General features: G+C 48.4%; 1 protein-coding gene across 3 annotated transcripts; it reads right to left on the reverse strand.

The window, feature by feature from the left end:
• Positions 1-1,764: 1,764 nt before the first annotated feature.
• Pomk (protein O-mannose kinase) lies at positions 1,765-13,755 on the reverse strand. 3 transcript variants are annotated; one of them, XM_034520713.2, is made up of 6 exons: positions 13,650-13,755; positions 9,837-9,927; positions 7,544-7,707; positions 7,168-7,349; positions 6,344-6,630; positions 1,765-4,033 (listed from the first exon to the last, which is right to left on the reverse strand). In XM_034520713.2, the coding sequence occupies exons 5-6, from the start codon at positions 6,620-6,622 to the stop codon at positions 3,263-3,265; spliced, it is 1,050 nt and encodes a 349-aa protein (XP_034376604.1). In that variant the 5' UTR covers positions 6,623-6,630; positions 7,168-7,349; positions 7,544-7,707; positions 9,837-9,927; positions 13,650-13,755; the 3' UTR covers positions 1,765-3,262. The 3 variants fall into 3 exon arrangements, with proteins under 3 accessions (XP_034376604.1, XP_034376606.1, XP_034376607.1); XM_034520715.2 differs by lacking the exon at positions 9,837-9,927 and having other exon boundaries at positions 13,650-13,741; XM_034520716.2 differs by lacking the exons at positions 7,168-7,349; positions 9,837-9,927 and having other exon boundaries at positions 13,650-13,741.
• Between the last annotated feature and the right edge of the window lie 4,139 nt (positions 13,756-17,894).

A 17,894-nucleotide genomic window follows, 5' to 3' on the forward strand; every position in this document is an offset into this window, starting at 1 on the left:
CCGTACGTGAATGTGTCGTCTATGGAGTAGGACAAGAAACCAGGATTCAGTATTTTACATTCTCATTTGCATTTAAGGTCCTCTCTGGACTTTGAACTTCAGGATTGTTCCATTGTAAATGTCTCTGAGGCTGGCTACGGTCCCTCTTGAACAAACGCATAGCTGTGCATGATGGGAAAAGGTGCACTCCCGAGCTTGTGCCGTTAGCCAGAGACGTGAATTACTGAGTTATCTATCTTTGTAACCACCCATTTACTCTTGTTTCTTGTGCCAATAGGAACGGCATATGGAGTCAGGAATGTAAAAGCTGCAGTCTGGGTTTGCCGCTATCCTTCCCATTAATTACAGCTTGGGAGAAATCCCTGTCCAGAAACTCACCCCAGGGATACTGCTGTACCGGCTTCTGCATTTTAACTTTGTGATGCAGCTCACGGCTGGCCTAAGGAGGGCGCTGTAGTAAGTACCAATGTCCAAATGGTATGTGTTCCTCGGAGGGTTCTGATTGGCTGCCTCCCACTGACATATGCCTTGCATTTGCTTACAGACTGCAAGAGGATGTACAAAGGCTTGACTTAAGAAACGTTAACTCAAAACGTGAAGACAGCAATCACTATCAAAGGACGAATCCCACACAATTGGCCTCATCAAGGAAAAGGACCAGACACTCAGCCGTGGGGTCTATCTTTGAAGGTTTTCCCTTTGAGTACAAGTCAATAGGGAGTCCTGTTGGAGTTGTGTAAAAATCTTTCCCTGTGTACTCAGCACGTTTCATTCCTTTCAGTAGTCATCGAATCCTGCTCCCACCCTTCACACACTCTTACCTTACGGTCTCTGTGCTTTTATGAGCTGGGCGTTCCTGATACAATGATGCAACATGCTGTCTTCTGTGAGTGGCTTCTTCCACATGGTGTTTTCAAGGGTAACTATAGCATGCACCAGAATGTCATTCTTTAAGGCTGAATAATTCCATTAGAAGGATATACGTATACTTCATTATTGACCAACATTTGGGTTATTCTTTATTTACCTTTTGTTATTCTGAGTAACTGTACCATCAATGTTAACGGATAATTTGAACAAGTTTTCAATCCTACTGGGTTTATCCTTGGAAGAACTAACGGCAGGGACATGTGCTAACTCTCTTTAAACTTTCTGAGGAACTGCCCGACTGTTTTCCCAACATGCTTTTGCATTGTTAAATTCCACTGGCAACAGTGAAACTTAAGGGTTTCAAATACTCCACATTGGTCAACACCTGTTAATGTCCTTAAGCTGATGGGTTTTGGGAGAGTTTTTGTAAACCCAGAGAGAAGGGAGTAACATGTGCTTCAAGGGCCAGCTCAGATACCCTGCAAGTTCACCCTCCAGTCAGCCACGAGGTACAGAAGATGAGACAATGCCAACACTACCTATTTCTTTTGTCTGTTGTACCTCCTTCTCAATGAGGCAATGCATTTCAAATGGTGGTCCCCAGAGGAGGAGGAGGGGAAGGGGGAAGAAGAAGGAAAGGAGGAGAGGGAGAAAGAGGAGGAAGGGAAGAAGAAGGAAGAGGGAGAAAGGAGGAAGAAGAGGGAGAGGAGGAAGAACAGCAGCACAGGAAACCAGTTACAAATTTTTGGAACTTCATTCTAGATCTGTGAAGCTGGAGCCTCTGAAGTGGGCCCCAATCTGTGATTCAAGAAGACAAGAGGCACCTTATGAGTGACCATTAACACATGTCAAACTTCTCATGTCTTCCAAATAAGGATGCCAGCACCACAGGGAGAACTTTTTTTTTTTTTATTGGGAGGTTGGGGGTAGACAGAGTCACAGTATATAGCCCAGGATAACTCTGAACTCCTGTCTCCCAGGTACTGAAATGACAGGTGGGCACCATCAATCCTGGCTCCACAATGTTTTAAAGTGTTCAGTCATGCAAGCCCCGAGCAGGCTTAGAACTTCCTAGTACAAAGGGACACTGGATGGAAATATTCACACAGAAACTCCAGGTCAGCAGGAACTTCAAAGCACCAAGGCAGGTAAGAAAAGTTCCTTCAACTTGCTGTTCCAAACATTTCTAGACATTCACAACCTCAAGAGCATGCTATCTCGTGGTGCACTTTGGTTTCTTAAAAACAAAACAAAAACAAACATGTTTTGTTTTAATCCCAGGTGTGGGATGTGGGGCTGCCTCAGATTATTCACAGCCGCTGATAATGAATTGTCTCATGCTCTGACAGGGGTGTAGTTTTTGCCAGCTGCAGATAGTTTCTGTGATTGTGTGACGTTTGGAATTCTGGGGACTTTTCCTAAGTATATAAATGCTAGGGCCCTCGAGAGACGGGGTGGGTTGTTTGTTGTTTGCTGTTGGTCTCTGCTTGTGAAGTAGCCATGCACAAAGAAGAAACAAGAAGAAATTAGATATAGTAACAGCAAAGATCACTGCTCCAAGAAACTTGACGGCCCCTAATCAGCAGGAAGTACTCTTAACAATAACGTTGCCTGCTTTCTTTTCTTTTTCTCTCCTCTCTAGTGTTAGGGGCTGGAAAGGGAAGAAAGAAGAACCACAGAGTAGCTAAAGACCATACACACTTGGCTCAGTGACAGGAGTCACCATAAACGCTTCATAGAAAATCATCTCCAACACGGACAATGACCTCATTGACAAGAAACCGGGGGCACACTCCTGGCATCCAGGATTTTGTTTGAGCATGAGTATGTATACACATTCTATGGATCAGATCCAAGGCTTTGTACATAACCAGGCAAGTGCCCTGACATTGAGTTAAAACATCCCCAGCTTCCAACAGGACTTTTTGAATTAGGAGAAATTGTCTCTGAGGAACTATTGGGGGTTTTGTTGTTGTTGTTATTTTGTTTTGTTTTTTTTCCACAAATGGTCACTGAAAGATGCTGTTTCCTACAGGTCTATAAAAAACGGTTACCAGGGCAGGCAACATGTCTTCAAGGTTACCGTTTGCTCACTCCCCTTAAACACTATGCAGATGCACGAATCCCTTGCGTCTTCACCAGGAAGCACAGTAAAGCAAGGCGTTCTTGCTCGGCAGCTTTTATCCAAGTTGCCAGGAGAGCAGAACACTCAAATGGGCAGGCAGATGTAGAGAAGGGCCTACGTGGCTGAACAGCCAGGGTCAACATCCATCTACCCAAAGCTCCTCCATCATCAACAGTGGAACAGCTGGGACGGCATTAAGCCGTAAAGTACATCACTCAACAGCTCATTTTTACATCAGCCGTAAAGCACATCACTCACTGCTCATTTTTACAGCATTTCTTTTGTCTGCGACATCACAGTGTCTCGGAGTAAATGGAAAACCTTCTGGTAAGCGTCTAGAACGTTCTGAGCAGTGGGTCTCTCGGCAGGGATCTGGCTCTTACACGCCTTATGGATATCAAACAAATGGAATCTAACCATATCACTCCCTTCCACGTGCCCCAAAAGGAAACTGGAGACATCCGGAATCTTCCAGATGTCAATCTTCTCATCGTAGGAGGGCATGAGATCATCTTGGAAGGCTGTGTCGTCTCCATAGGGCCACAGCTGCTCTGGAGCCACGAAATCCCCGTGGAGCTCCCGATGGCCACACTTTATAAGTACCCCAGAGTCGTGCTCCACCAGAGGCAGCGCGTCCAGGTCGTTTGCCACAATGCTGAAGTTACTGGTTAGCAGATACTGGGACAATGTTTTGGGCAGGTCATTAGAGTCACACATGACCCTCGTGCCCAGGGGGCTGTGGTGCAGGTAGTTAAGGATGCTGACGTACTCCATGGCCAGCTGCAGCCTATGCTGCCAATTGTTCACGTCTTGGTACTTTGAAAGGTTTAGTGTTTCTTCCAGGTTGCTCAAGGAACCTAAGGGGTGATACTCGGTGAGAATAGTGCCATCTTCCTCGCAGTAGCCGACCAGCGTGACCACGTGCTCACTCTGTAGAGACTTCAGCATCTGCAGTCCATGCAAGAAGTCATCCTTCATCTCCAGCCTGGTGAGCCGGGAGAGAGCGACTTTGTGTTCCTTCCATTCTGACAGAAAGACCTGAAACAGGGCCACAGAGAACATCATTCCTGGACTCTCCCCAAGGCAAGCTGAGAAGCAAACACTTCCTAGGAGACAGACATGGTGCAGAGGACATGGAAATGACCCAGACCAGGTCAGTCCCTGCCATCCCAGAGCTGTAGACAAACACAACACTAGGCAAGGTGAACAGCTAACATGGGAAAGGAAGGAAAAGCAGAGTCAAGGGGGGAGATGAGACCCTTCCAAAGGCTGGAAGAACCCGAGAGCTGTCGTGTACCATGGTGTAAAGGAACACAGCCTGCTCTGGGGTGACAGAAGGAGAAGAGGACTCGGGACAATTTCCAGGTGTATGGCTGGAGAGTGATGTCATACACTACGGGAGAAGCAGGCCGCACAGAGGAGACTACCAAGAGTTCCACACTAGAGTCAGCTCTAGTGACACATAAGCTTAATCCCCAAATCCAAGAAGCAGAGGCAGGAGGATGATGAATTTGAACAGTCTGGGTCATATAGTGACACTCTACTTCCGAAGGACAACAAACAAGGGTTCCACACAGGACATATGGACATGCTCAGAGAACTCCAAATAGAGACGTCAAGTAAGCAGTCGACTGTGTGGATCTTGCACTCAGGGACAGAGGCTAGAGGGAGTTTGTTGAATAAATAAAAGCAACAGAGGCGGGTGATGGTGGTGGCCACACACACTTTTAATCCCAACAGTCGGGAGGGAGAAGCAGGTGGATCTTTGAATCCAAGGCCAGCCTGGTCTCCAGAGCAAGTTTTAGAACAGCCAGGGCTACACAGAGAAACCATGTCCTGAAAAAAACCAAACAAAAACATACAAACAAACAAACAAACGGTAAAATTCAACTAAGGGCTAGATACTAGATTATATCTAGAGACACAGAAAGTTGCCTCCTCAACCTCAGCATGGCTGTGTTCAGTCCAGACAGCTATGTATTGAGGGACAGGCCTGTCCTGTGTGGTATAGGGTGTCTGGCAACACCCGCAGCCTCCACCGCTGAATGCCAGTAACAGCTCCGTCCAGGAGTGACAACTACACAAGTGTCTGCACACATTGCTAGCTCCCTCCAAACTGCCGCTGGTTGAGAAGCAGCAGTCGTCTGTGGTTGGGACGAGGGAAGAGAAAACAGTAAAGACTGCCAACAGGAGCGAGGGCTGAAGCTGAGGAGCAGTGGACACTCCTAGAAAACCAGAGTCCAGGGGCAAGAAGCAATTGAATCCAAGCTGGCTGCAAGGACTATGGAAGAGGAAGGCAGTCTTCAGCTCGCACTTAGCTGGTGACATCAAAAAAAGCAGCTTCCTGGCATATGGAAGTCACACTAGGGAAGGAGGACAGTGACGGAGAGCCCAGGAGGTGGAGGGGGTTAGTGGAGTTTTCCTGTGACAGAGACAGAGGGTGGTAGCTTCGGAGGACTGGACAGTCAAGGAAACGGACTTCTGTGATGTGTGCTGCTTTGTGCCCCGACAGGAATGAAGGGTGGGGTGAGAACCACTCTGTAAGTCAAGCTGTGGGAGTTGTCAGGACGATGTGTGCAGGGAGACCGACCGTACAGGGAGAGGACAGGATGCTATCTGCAGAGCTGTCTGTCCTCTTAACTCATAACGTAAGACCATTAGCTAAGGGAAAGGGTGAGCGTCTGAAAAGGTGTCTGGCTCAGAGCAGGAGCACATCACTGAGGCCTGGTGTACTGCACTGAAGGCTCAGAGCCCTCTTTAATCCTACAGATGCCATCTACCCTGCTTGCATTTTCTCCCAGAAGTGGGTAACTGTGCAACTGAAGACAGTATATTCCACCACCAGGCACCACAGTTTTTTTTTTTTTTTAAACTTATTACCCCAGGACTTCCTTCCTGAAACCACCTGGAGTTGGTCTACACCTAATGGCCACACACACACATAAAAACATGCTTCTGAAAATATGTATTTTTAGACAAGATCTTATATAGCCCAGGCTAGCCTTAGATTCCCTACATAGCCACAAATGGCTTTGAAGCAAGCAATCTTCTAATTGAACTACATCCCCGGCCCCTCTCCTAAAAGTATCATTTCTAGTCTCTCATGTGAGAGTGCACTTGTACACACCTGTCACCCTTCCTCCAGCCCTGTCAGAGGTCCAGATCTGAGCACTGGGCTCAACAACAGACACACAGGGCCTTTCCCGCTCTTTCCTATATGCTTTGAAGCCAGTGTTTCACTCTGCTGCCCAGGTTGGCCTCAGAGTCCTGACACCAGCCATCTTGCCTGACACGCCCAGGTACAGCAACAGGTGCCACATGGCTCTTCCAGCACACAGGAATACTCACTCTCTTGACAGCTCCCTCCCCAACACGCCTCAGCTGCCTGACTTCCGTCCTCAGCTCCTCACAGGACAACCAGCGCGAGCAGTTTCTCATCCGTCCCATTCTGAAGTAACCTGGAGGACAGCGCCCAGAGTCCTCAGAGGATCGCCCAGGGGAGATGAAAAGCTGATCGAGGCAGAGGTAGAGGAGCGCGTTCATAAGGGCCATGGCGAGCAGCAGCCCCACGCCCCGGGGGACTTCTCTGTGGGTGGGACCATTCCTGGTTCCTTGTTGCTGTCCCATGTCAGCCCCTACAACAGAACAGGAGAACGAGTAGCAGGCACCATTTTCTACTTCGATTGCCATGGGGGCGCTCTGATGCCCCTGGCGGGCTGGACGTGGCCACACCCACTCAATGGGTTCTGTTAGCTTGAGTGTCACTTGTAGGCTCTTGTGATGAACCGCAAACGTGAGTGACTCTAATAAACATTATTCTTCATTACAAGCTAAAAATATAAGTTCGTCCAGACCAGGTCTGGTCTTTTTCTGCCACACTAAGTCGAGGGCCTGAACGTTTAATAAAACATAAGCAAAATATGTATTTATGGGACCAGGATAGAAGATAGACAAAGGTATAGTATAGTAAGCAGACGAGGGCCTCCTGAAGCTAGCTGAGAAGTTAGGGTGCTCCCTGGAATTTACCCAAAAGCCCCGGAACAAGCTGGTATACAGCTCGGGGAGCTCCCAGTATGTGCAAGACCCTGGTCTCGAACCCCAACCTAGCAAGAAGAAGATATTTAGGTTCTCTTCTCTTGTGGCTCAGGGATCAAACGCGGGGCCTCACTTACGCTAGCTGAACACCTCAGCCCTGAGAGACAGAAGCAAAGGCAGCTCTTCCACAGGTGCTCATGGTGGCTTTCTGCAGAGGCCCCGGCAATCATCTGAGATAACGGTTGACAAACTTGTGGGTGACGATAACCGTGACAAGGTTTTCTGGAGAGATGTCTCAGGAGACACTGGAAGTAGGGACCTAAAGAATCCAGAGCAGGGCCACTCAGGTCCTGATGAAGGAGCCATGATGGAAGGGCCTGGGTAGGGATAGGCCTGGGATGGACCCTCAAGCAAAGGGTGCTTGTTCCTGGAAGTGTTGGACAGAGATGTTCCAAGCTGACTTTCAGGCTGGGCACATGGGGACCTGGCATCAATAGCGACAAAAAAGGTTACCTTCAACCGTTTCTTTTTTCTCCCAGCAGGGTCTCCATCCACATGTCTGCGTCCCTCAGAGGCCTGCGTGGTTCCACATGGCAGCTCACAACCTCTATCAGTCCAGTCTCAGGAGATCTGATGGTGTCTTCTGGCCTCTGGAGATAGTGCATTCACATAGCACACTGACACACATGCAAGCAAAATAACCACAGATGAAAAATTAGAAAGGAGGTGGGTTGGGTGGTAGTAATGGTGGCGCACACTTTAAATCCCAGCACTTGGGAGGCAGAGGCTGGTAGATCTCTGAGTTTGAGGCCAGCCAGGACTACAGAGTGAGTTCCAACATAGCCAGAGCTACACAGAGAAACGATGTCTAAAAAACAAAAGAAAAGAAAAGAAAACAAAAAAAAAAAGAAAGCCAACCAAAAAATTATATCTCAACTTAAAAAAGACTATGTCCCAAACTCAACTTCGAGTCTTCTCCCCCAAATCTATTTCTTTATATAGTTCACATCAGTAAATAAGGAATCTCTCCTTCCTCTTTCTAACCTCGAGAGGACACGGGTGGTGTCGGCACAGCAACACTAGAGGAAACACTAGAATTGACAGTTCACTGGCTTTTGCTTAGACCACAGAACAAAAGGCTGGTGCTCATCCCTGCTGCCTCCAAGGCACACTCAGGAGACCCTGACTGCAGTCACTTTGGTTTCTGTCAGAGAGGCCACCTGGAGGCCATCTTGCCAGTTCACCTCAGAGGCTTGGGTCTACCCAGGTAGCTCTAGTAGGTAACTCAGGTCATTTGTTCATCTTTCCACAGGGACCCGACTCATCTTACTCTCCAGGCCTCTCCCTCAGTGCATCTTCAGAGAACTAACAAGAGCTGTGACAACTCTGTCCACTCATGTACTTGCCATTTCTCTTTCAGAATATATATTTTAAATACATTTATGTATTTATTTATAAATTTATACATATATTTGAATATACCTAATATATTTAAAAACTTTATGTTAATTGTGATGATGATGAAGATGACTATGTTGTGTAGGAACGGGTGAGTGCATGCCACAGTGCATGTGTGTGTAGAGGTCGGAAGACTACTTTGTGGAGCTGGTTCTCTCTCCCATCTTTAAGTGGGTTCTGAAGATGTGACAGGCTCACACAACAGGCACCTTTGTCCACTGAGCCATCTCTCCAGCTCACCTTCCTACTCCTCAGAGGGACCAGGTATGTCTCAACTTAGACCTTAGGTCAAGGGGTTGTAACATTTTTCTCTACAAAGTGTCAAATGCTAAATAGGCTTAGGAGTCAATGTCAAAACCAAGTGACAACCACATCGCTGCTGTGAAGTGCAGAAAGGGGACGGGATGCCATGGGTCACATGGGAGCTGTCACTCAGCTCTGTGGCCAGGGTGTAAGAGCAGCTGCTACCGAGTACAAAACCAAACCTTCACGGCTGCATTCTCACACTATTTACTCACGGACACAAGAGTCTGAACTTCGTACGGTTTTTATGTCATCACGTGTCTCTTACCCATCATTTACTGAAAGTGGCTGAGATACAGCTCACTGGCAAATGCTTGCTTAGCTCAGGGCTATAAAAAAAAACAGGCCGTAGATTGTAGCTGGCCAAACCTGGCGTCAGATGGTAGGATTCCTTCAAGGGTGTTGCAGACCAAAGGCATCTCACCTCATGCCGGGTCTCTGGGAGCTGTGTAACTGTTCACAATCCCTAAATCTACACTGCAACCCAGATCTTTCTCCCAACACTCAGTGGGCTCCCTGTCTGGGATGGCCCCTCCCCACCCCCAGCACACCCTTCTCTAGGGCCCTCCCCACCCCCAGCACACCCCTTCTCTAGGGCCCTCCCCACCCCCAGCACACCCTTCTCTAGGGCCCTCCCCACCCCCAGCACACCCCTTCTCTGGGACCTCCCCCTTCTCTCTCCAGCACACCCCTTCTCTAGGGCCCTCCTCTCTCCAGCACACCCCTTCTCTGGGGCCCTCCTCTCTCCAGCACACCCCTTCTCTAGGGTTCTCCTCTCTCCAGCACACCCCTTCTCTGGGGCCCTCCCTTCTCCAGCACACCCCTTCTCTAGGGCCCTCCCCCCTTTCCAGCACACCCCTTCTCTGGGGCTCTCACTCTAACATGCGGACAGACCCTACCTATCATCCACAGCACAGAGTGACTTTGTTCTTCCCACCCTTGCGTTCAGAATCAGCCAAGCCCTACATATGGTGTCACCTGACTCTAACCTGCTCACAATGCCCTTCCCTCCCCCAACCTGCCACCTGCCACCAGCACGTCTTACCCGGCCTTCTATAACTGATTCCTGCATGGTCTTTTCTGTGTTCTAATCCAGTTTCCAAGCAGCAGACAGGGTCTTCCTTTAAACAAAATGCCTCAAGAGGAAAATATAAATAAAATTATGACCATCTTTTCAGTTTTCGTTAATCTACACCTGTCCTGACTATATGTGTGTGTGTGTGTGTATACACATCTGAGAGATAACTGAAATGTTACACAGACCCCTGGAGCACCTCTGGTGCCCTCCTCATCCCCAGCTGTCATCAGCCGCACAGTTGTTCTTTGGTATTCTCCAGTTGTGTTGTGGAGGAAGAACAATTTCCTAGGTGCTCACTTTCCTAGGACTGATCAGAAACAAAGTCTGCGTTGAAAGTTCTCTGAGCAATCCGGATGGACGCTAAAATGAGGCCCCCTAGTGGACACCGCTGAACTCGCGTTTCCCTGTGGTCACAAGTCTGTGGCCAACTCCTCAGGCACTGTGCTACTTCCGGTAGGTATACTGACTGGATTCTGCTGGGGGAGAACAGGCCAAGAATGGAGTTGTGGGAGCTTGTGAGAAAAATCAAGAAAAGAAGACCTCAGTTTCTTAGAAACACAGAATCGGTCTTGGAGTGTGTTCTCATGCTCCCCGCAGATGTAGCGGACAGGAGTGGATTTATTTCAGCTGTTGTTAGTCACGTGCCTCTATGGAGAAACTGTTTTTCTGCCACATGAGGCTTGTCCTTGTGATTGGACACTTGACCCAGCTGACTCTTTTTTTTTTTTTTTTTTTTTTTTTTTTTTTGGTTTTTCGAGACAGGGTTTCTCTGTGTAGCCCTGGCTGTCCTGGAACTCACTCTGTAGACCAGGCTGGTCTCGAACTCAGAAATCCGCCTGCCTCTGCCTCCCAAGTGCTGGAATTAAAGGCGTGCGCCACCACCGCCCGGCTAGCTGACTCTTCTTTACCCTCCGAGTATAAACTGTCCGATGCTCTGCCTAAAGCTGGTTAAGTGAGACTTTCGTCTGTCTCAGTTTTAGGCCCTGCTCTCACAGGTTCACACCACCAATCAGGGCGGGTAAACAGTCTGCAGCTACTTTTTTTTAAACAGCATTGTTTTAATTTCTTAAATTTTATTTATTTATTTGAATATGGGAAGACGACACCTCTAAGGCATACATGTGGAGGTCAGAAAACAACTCGCAGGAATCAGTTCTCTCCTATGCAGGCCCTGAGGGTCAAACTCAGGTTATTGGATTTGGCAGCAAGCCCCTATCCCTACTAAGCCATCTTGCCAGCCCACCCACCACAGTGTATTTTAGAGATGCGTCTATTGTACTTCATTAGTTGCAATTGACTCTAGGACCATTAGTGAAATAATCCCCTGCCCCAATCTCACTGTATAGACAGACGACCATACAATCGTCTAGCCTCTCACGTCTCCCATGTGCTGGGATTATAAGCATTCACAACCACCCTGGTGTGAAACACAATTTGTACACATTTCTTTCTGTGTATGTGTAAGAGCTACAGTCTTGGACTATAGAACACCAAGGGGAAAATAAACTCCTGGAATCCAGTCTTGGTTCACCTCCTCTCCACACGCACGCATGCATGCACACACACACATACACGTGTGCCTGCTATGTGCCACGCTCCAGTCTCAAAATACTTCTAGGTGCTCAAAGAAACCCTGTAGGAGATGCGTAGGCCCTGTCCCCTCTAGATCATGTACTCCCTGATGTTTGTCTCCTGTTCTGTCTCCCACTGTCTGCGGTGCCTCGCACAGCAGGGACTTGAGAAGAATGCACCGACTGGTCTGGTCGGTCACACGCACACTTTTCTGTGTTTATGGTCTCTGGCACGCACACCCTCATCTTCTTTGGGCTTATTCATGTCCATGGTGTCTCTTCTTCAGTTCTTTGTGTGACCTGCCCTGTAACGCCTCTCGTCCACCCATTTCTCCTGCACCTGGCATCACCACACCAGCACCATGATGACATCTTCCTAGTGTCAAATCTCTTTCGCCCCAGCCTCTCCCTCACTTTCCCTTGACAGTGGGTGAATGCAAGCTTCATGAAGGCCTAGAGCTCATACAGTTTTAGGAAGAAAACACAAGGCGGACTGGAGAGACGGCTCAGTAGGTAGGGTGAGGACCCCAGAACCCAAGAGAAGCCGGATTACCTGTAATCCCACCAGCGGTAGAGACAGAATAGCCAAGAAGCTGCTGGGCCAGCTGCCGGCCACATGGTGGGACACTACAAAGTGACCCCGTCTCAAACAAGGCAAGAGGCCAAGAGCAACACCCATGTTGTACTCTGACTTCCAGATGTGCGCCATGACACACACACATGGCATACACACTTTTGAATGTAAAATGTCAGCCCCTTTCCAGGGTTTTGCAAGAGATTTGTGGCAGTGCAGAGAAGCTATCATTATAAATCCACACCCACTACTCACTCTCCAGCCCCATATATGCATGTTCAGTCCCCTATGATCTGGGTGAGTACCCTCCAAAGGCCCATACATTAAAGACTTGGTCTCCAGCTATTGGCACTACCCGACAGCAGCAGAACCTTGAGGAGGCAGAGTCAGCTACAAGGAAGCCTCTGTCAGTAACAGTGTGACCTGGAAGAAGACACTGGGAACCAAAGCCTGTGTCTCTGTGCTTCCAGGATACCAGGAAGTAACTTTCCCCTTCCACCACTCTCTCCTGCTATAATGCACAGAATGACCACAGGCCATAAGCAAAGAATCCCATGACTGAGCCCAAGTAAATCCTTCCCCTTTGATAGCTAATTATAGCACGAAACGCCAGCACACTCACATGCTACCAGCATCATGGACAAAATGCTGCAGGAACCTAGAATTCATATTTTTAAATTTACTTATTTTATACGCATGAGTGTTTGCTTGCATACACACTGTACGATATGTGCTGTGTGTGCCTGGTGCCAACCCAGGGAGATCAGAATAACGTGCTGGATTCCCTGGAACTGAAATTACAGCCAGTGGTGAGCCATTAGGGAATTGAACCCAGGTCCTCTGCAACAAGTGCTCTTAGCCACTCGCCATCTCTCCAGCTTTAGAATCCATATTATCAGATCTATGCTGAACCCTCGTTACTTGGCAATCGATTAACACACCTGTTTCTTGTGGACTGCCCAGGCAGCCCAGAGCTTAATGTGTGTGGTCGGCTGAGTAGGTACTTCCGACACTGTTTAAACACCACCAAGGCTATTTGATAACGGTGAAAAGGGACCAGTTGCTGTATGTTCACTGCTTGGGTTAGACAAGGAAAATAAGGCAGCTAAATGAGCTGCCAATATGCAGAATATTTTACACTATTCGAGAAGGCGCCGGTGTCACCAACACAATTCAGATTAAATCTCACTTCCTGATAACTATTTAAATAGTCTGGATGTTATTTAGTTTGGACAGGCGAAAGGTCGGGGGCATCAAATTTACTAAACGCCTAAAATTTTGGTTTTTAACAAAGAAGGGTGGGGGGAGACAAGTGGGAGGGAGGGGGAGTAAAAGTGAGAGCATGGCGGACAGTCTCTGCTCACACAGTTCAGCAGCAGCTCCCGGTGCACTGTAAGTACCGGCAGGAGAGGGCTTGCTCTGTGAGCACCCGAGGGGAGTTGCATGGTGAACACTGGAGGAGGGGTGCACAGTAAGCACCCGAGGGGCCGCTGTCAGCACCAGTTCCAAGCCAGTTCATGAGCCCTAAGAGAGTCCACTTTGGGGTTGGGCCGGGGAGATTTGGGGGGGGGGGGGGAGTCAGGCTCAGAAAGGCGACGCAGAACCCTGTCCCCTTTACTACGCCCCGGAGCCTACCTGGCGACCACCAAATCCGGCTCGCATCCCAGGACGCCTGCGCGGCCGGAAGCGGTTGGAGGCAAGCGTGAGGCTGCCCCCTGATGGCCGCGTCCTGCCTCACACTGGACGCCCGCGGCAGCGTAGGCACCTTTACCCAACCCGTTTCTGGTTTCCTCTAGCCAAACTGGTGCGTGCCAGGAAGCAGCAGCAAGGGTGAGCCTGGGGCTGGGGACCTCAGAAGATTGCTTCATGATGTACAGCTCGACACTCTCTGCAGAGCGGTGGCTGCCAAAGAGTGATCCTCAGAAAAGCAGCACGAGCAAATCGCAGACCGAGCCTCAGTGTATTTGGTGACTTTGGAGCTTCGACCTGAGACGCAAAGCTGCACTTCACAGACTTCAGGTCCAAACCTCAAGTGATGCGAAGGCTGGAAGGTCTCAACGTGTCACGCTAGTATTAGTACCTGATGTGAAATGAGTGGGCTAAGGTTGGGAAGTGGAAAATCAGACGTAACATCACCTAATTTGTTGTTTAAGCCTGTCTATGTTTATTATCTAAACAATGAGTGTTAACTCCAAGCATGCTAAAAGACCTGGGACCTTTATCTAGGAAGCATCAGAGGAATGGGGGCAAAAACAACAAAACTCCCCCAAAAGAATCCCTATAAGCAACTTTCCCTCTCAGACTGACAAATGTGTATGTGTGGGGTGCCAGGATTGATAGCTGGACTTGCTGGTAATTGTGACCTCCCTGATATAGATGCTATGAACTAAACTCAGGTACTGTGGAGCCATCTCTTCAGCACCAAGGATATTTATAGTAAGAAAGTATACCTGGATGTGTAACAGCCAGAATTTCAGAAATTATATGCATCATATGTAAAAGCCGTTAACGCTGTTTAATGAATAGTTTCACTTTGAGAAGCTTTAAAGCATCAGGTGATGATGATCGTAATGGTTGTAAAATAATGTGAGCATATTGGATGCTGCTGAAATACACACTTAAAGATCACTAAAATAGAGGCCGGAGAGACGGCTCAGTATGTAAGAGCATTGGTTGCTCTTCCAGAGGACCTGGGCTCCAATCACCCACTTGGCAGCTCACAGCCACCTGTAACTCAGTTCCAGAGAATTAGACTTCCTCTCCTTCTGCCCTCTGAGGTCACTGTACACAGCGGTGCTCAGACATATAAGCTCATGAAACACCCATACACATAAAATAAATTCCAAAACAACCTTTTACAAAATGACTAAAATCAGGTGGTGTGTTATATATAGTTTACTATAATAAGAAATGATGCTTGGGTGGGGGGGGGCCCTAAGAGATGGACAGCAAGTCAGGGTGCTTGCCAAATCTGACAATTTAACTTCAATCCCTAGGACCCACATGGGGAGGTGAGCAAGGATTCTCATCATGTTGTCCTTTGATCTCCAAATGCACATGCATGGGGACACACACACACAGATAACTGTGACAGTAATTTATGCTGCAATGGTACATACTGACATGAAGAGATATTCATAACACATGGATGGAGTGCTTTTAATGATGGACACCCCCACAGGCTCACAGGCTTCAGTGCTCCTCTGCGGGAGGAAGTTTTGGAAGTGGAGCTCTATTAGAGGCTGTGATTCTTTAACAGGCCTCACTTCCTGTTCACTCTGCTTCCTGAGTATGGGTGCCAGGCTCCTATCCGGGAAGCCATTGTATTCCTGCCTGCTGCTGAATTTTCCTTGAAATGATAGTCTGTATGCCATTGGAATATGGAATAATGAACCAAAATAATAAATATTTCCCCCTTTTAAGTTGCTTTTGTCAGAGTATTTCATTACAGTACGAAAGGTTTTTTGTTTTGTTTTTCTTTTTCTTTTTTTTTTTCTTTTTTTTGGTTTTTCGAGACAGGGTTTCTCTGTGTAGCCCTGGCTGTCCTGGAACTCACTCTGTAGACCAGGCTAGCCTCGAACTCAGAAATCCGCCTGCTTCTGCCTCCCAAGTGCTGGGATCAAAGGCGTGTGCCACCACCACCCAGCTCTTGTTTTGTTTTTCAAGACAGGGTTTCCTCTGTGTAGCCCTGGCTGTCCTGGAACTCACTCTGTAGACCAGGCTGGCCTCGAACTCAGAAATCCGCCTGCCTCTGCCTCCCAAGTGCTGGGATCAAAGGCGTGTGCCACCACCGCCCAGCTCTTGTTTTGTTTTTCAAGACAGGATTTCCTCTGTGTAGCCCTGGCTGCCCAGGAACTCACTCTGTAGACCAGGCTGGCCTCGAACTCAGAAATCCACCTGCCTCTGACTCCCAAGTGCTGGGATTAAAGGCGTGCGCCACCACTGCCTGGCTACAATAGGAAAGTAACAGCCAATGCTACAGGTGGAAACAATCCCATGCTTTAAAAGCATGTTTAATGCTGTGGTCCTTGGGGACCGGCTCCAGGAGCTCATGCTGTTCTCACACAGTGGAAGCCAAGAAAACAGTGATTTCAACAAAAGATGGGGAGGGGACTTCCCAGAAAGATCCGACACTCAAAACTTCTGTAGAGCACAGCTTCAAAATCCAAGCAGAATTAATGGCAGAGTTATTTGTGGTGGATCAAGGAAGACCAGCATTTGGAGCCACATGGATCTGGCCAGGGGATGGATGTCTGCTGTCTTCCCCTGATCTGAATTTAGTATGGCTCAAAACCTAGAAATCCTCTACTTAAGTGTGAAGCAGCAGACTCCTCAGTCAGGGATGGAGGAAACCCTCAAGTTTGTGTTGTTCTGTGTCCTTTCTCACTTCAGTCTTTTCTTTATCCACCCCTAGCCACCTGCAGCACAGTAGTAAATATGACTGTTGGACCAGAACACAGTAGAGCCTTCCTTTCTATCCAGTGGGAATGGACTCTGAAGTCCAAACCAAACCAGCTCCCCTCGCACCCTCCCCAGGCCCACCTGTCTCCATTGCTGTAGCACAACTGTGGACATAGGCAGATTTGTGTTTGCTTTTAAATTACAATTTTTCCTTATTCTTAGGAACTAATTAAGATTAGATCCTCCCCCATTTCCCTTCTCCACCCTCTTCCCAACATGTCCCCTTCCCAGCTCCATGTCTCTCCCCTTTCCCCAAACACACACTCTGCCAATAGGGCTGCCCCTATATGCATGGGTATGGGTCCAGCCACCTGAGCACAGGAAACCTACCAATGGCTTCACCCTCAGAAAGGATTCTCCCTCCAAAACAGTGATCAACTGGCAGTCTTTCCTCAGTAAGTGGAGGGGAGAAAGCACTTCCCCAAGCTTTGCTAGAGTTTCATCTGGCTCCACGTTGTGCAGGTAATCACAGTCACCGAGTTTCTGAGTGCAGTAGCCAGCCGCTGCGGCAGGTCCACCCCACAGCACTCACTCCTCCCAGTCCTGTCCTCTGGCTAGCCTACATCCTGCCACCTCTTCCTCAGGCAGGATGCTTGTGTGTACCACAGATGCCTCACGCAGGGCTGAGGACTCCATCCCTACTTCTCAGCACTGTGCATTTCTACAGACTGCTGGCACTTTCTTGATGGTCAAACTAGCATCAGGGTCTCTGGCCAGAGGACTGACACAGGTTCTCCATGAAAACCAAATGTTCAGTGTGCAGGGTGTGGTGGCACTTGCCTTTAATCTCAGCACTGAGGCTGACTGACCTGAACGTCACACATAATTAAGACTGAATGATGTACACATCAAACTCTTGAAACGAACGTTAAAATACGAATTACCTCAAAGGGGCCAAAATGGCCCAGCTCTTGCGAGCACACACTTGTTCGACAGAGTGATGACAGAGCAGAAGCTGGGGAGCAGAGACTGTGAGGACAAACTAACAGAGGCATCTCTGAGACAGGGTCTGGCTATCCCGTGGCATCTGGAGTGTAGAAATTACAGCACATGTCTGCTTGTTTTTGTCAAGGCAGAATCTCCCTTGGTTGCCTAGGCTGCCACTGAACTTGTGGTAAACCTCTGCCTGCAGGGATCATGGCTCTGTGCTGTATACTGGCCCCGCAGGCTTCTTCGTCCCTAATAGCTTTGCTGAGTCGGCAGCCCTAAAAACAATGTTAAATCACTGACAGTAATTTCTGAGGATAAATGTTCTTAGACTGGATTGTTTTTGTTTTGTTTTTTGAGTCAAACTCTTCCTATGTGGTCTGGCTGACCTGGACCCCAAAATGTAGACCAGGCTGGTCTTGAACTTAGAAAGACATGCCTGTCTCTGCCTCCTAAATGCTGGTGTTAGAGGCGTGCACCACCACAACTGAC

The sequence above is a fragment of the Arvicanthis niloticus genome, chromosome 16 (assembly GCF_011762505.2).
Source record: "Arvicanthis niloticus isolate mArvNil1 chromosome 16, mArvNil1.pat.X, whole genome shotgun sequence".
Classification (NCBI taxonomy): domain Eukaryota; kingdom Metazoa; phylum Chordata; class Mammalia; order Rodentia; family Muridae; genus Arvicanthis; species Arvicanthis niloticus.

Excerpts from the sequence above, each read along its gene's own strand:
- Pomk (XM_034520713.2), bottom strand. The coding sequence starts at position 6,622 with ATGGGACAGCAACAAGGAACCAGGAATGGTCCCACCCACAGAGAAGTC. Across the intron at positions 4,034-6,343 it reads GGGAGGGAGCTGTCAAGAGA|GTCTTTCTGTCAGAATGGAA; the intron begins GTGAGTATTCCT and ends GCCCTGTTTCAG.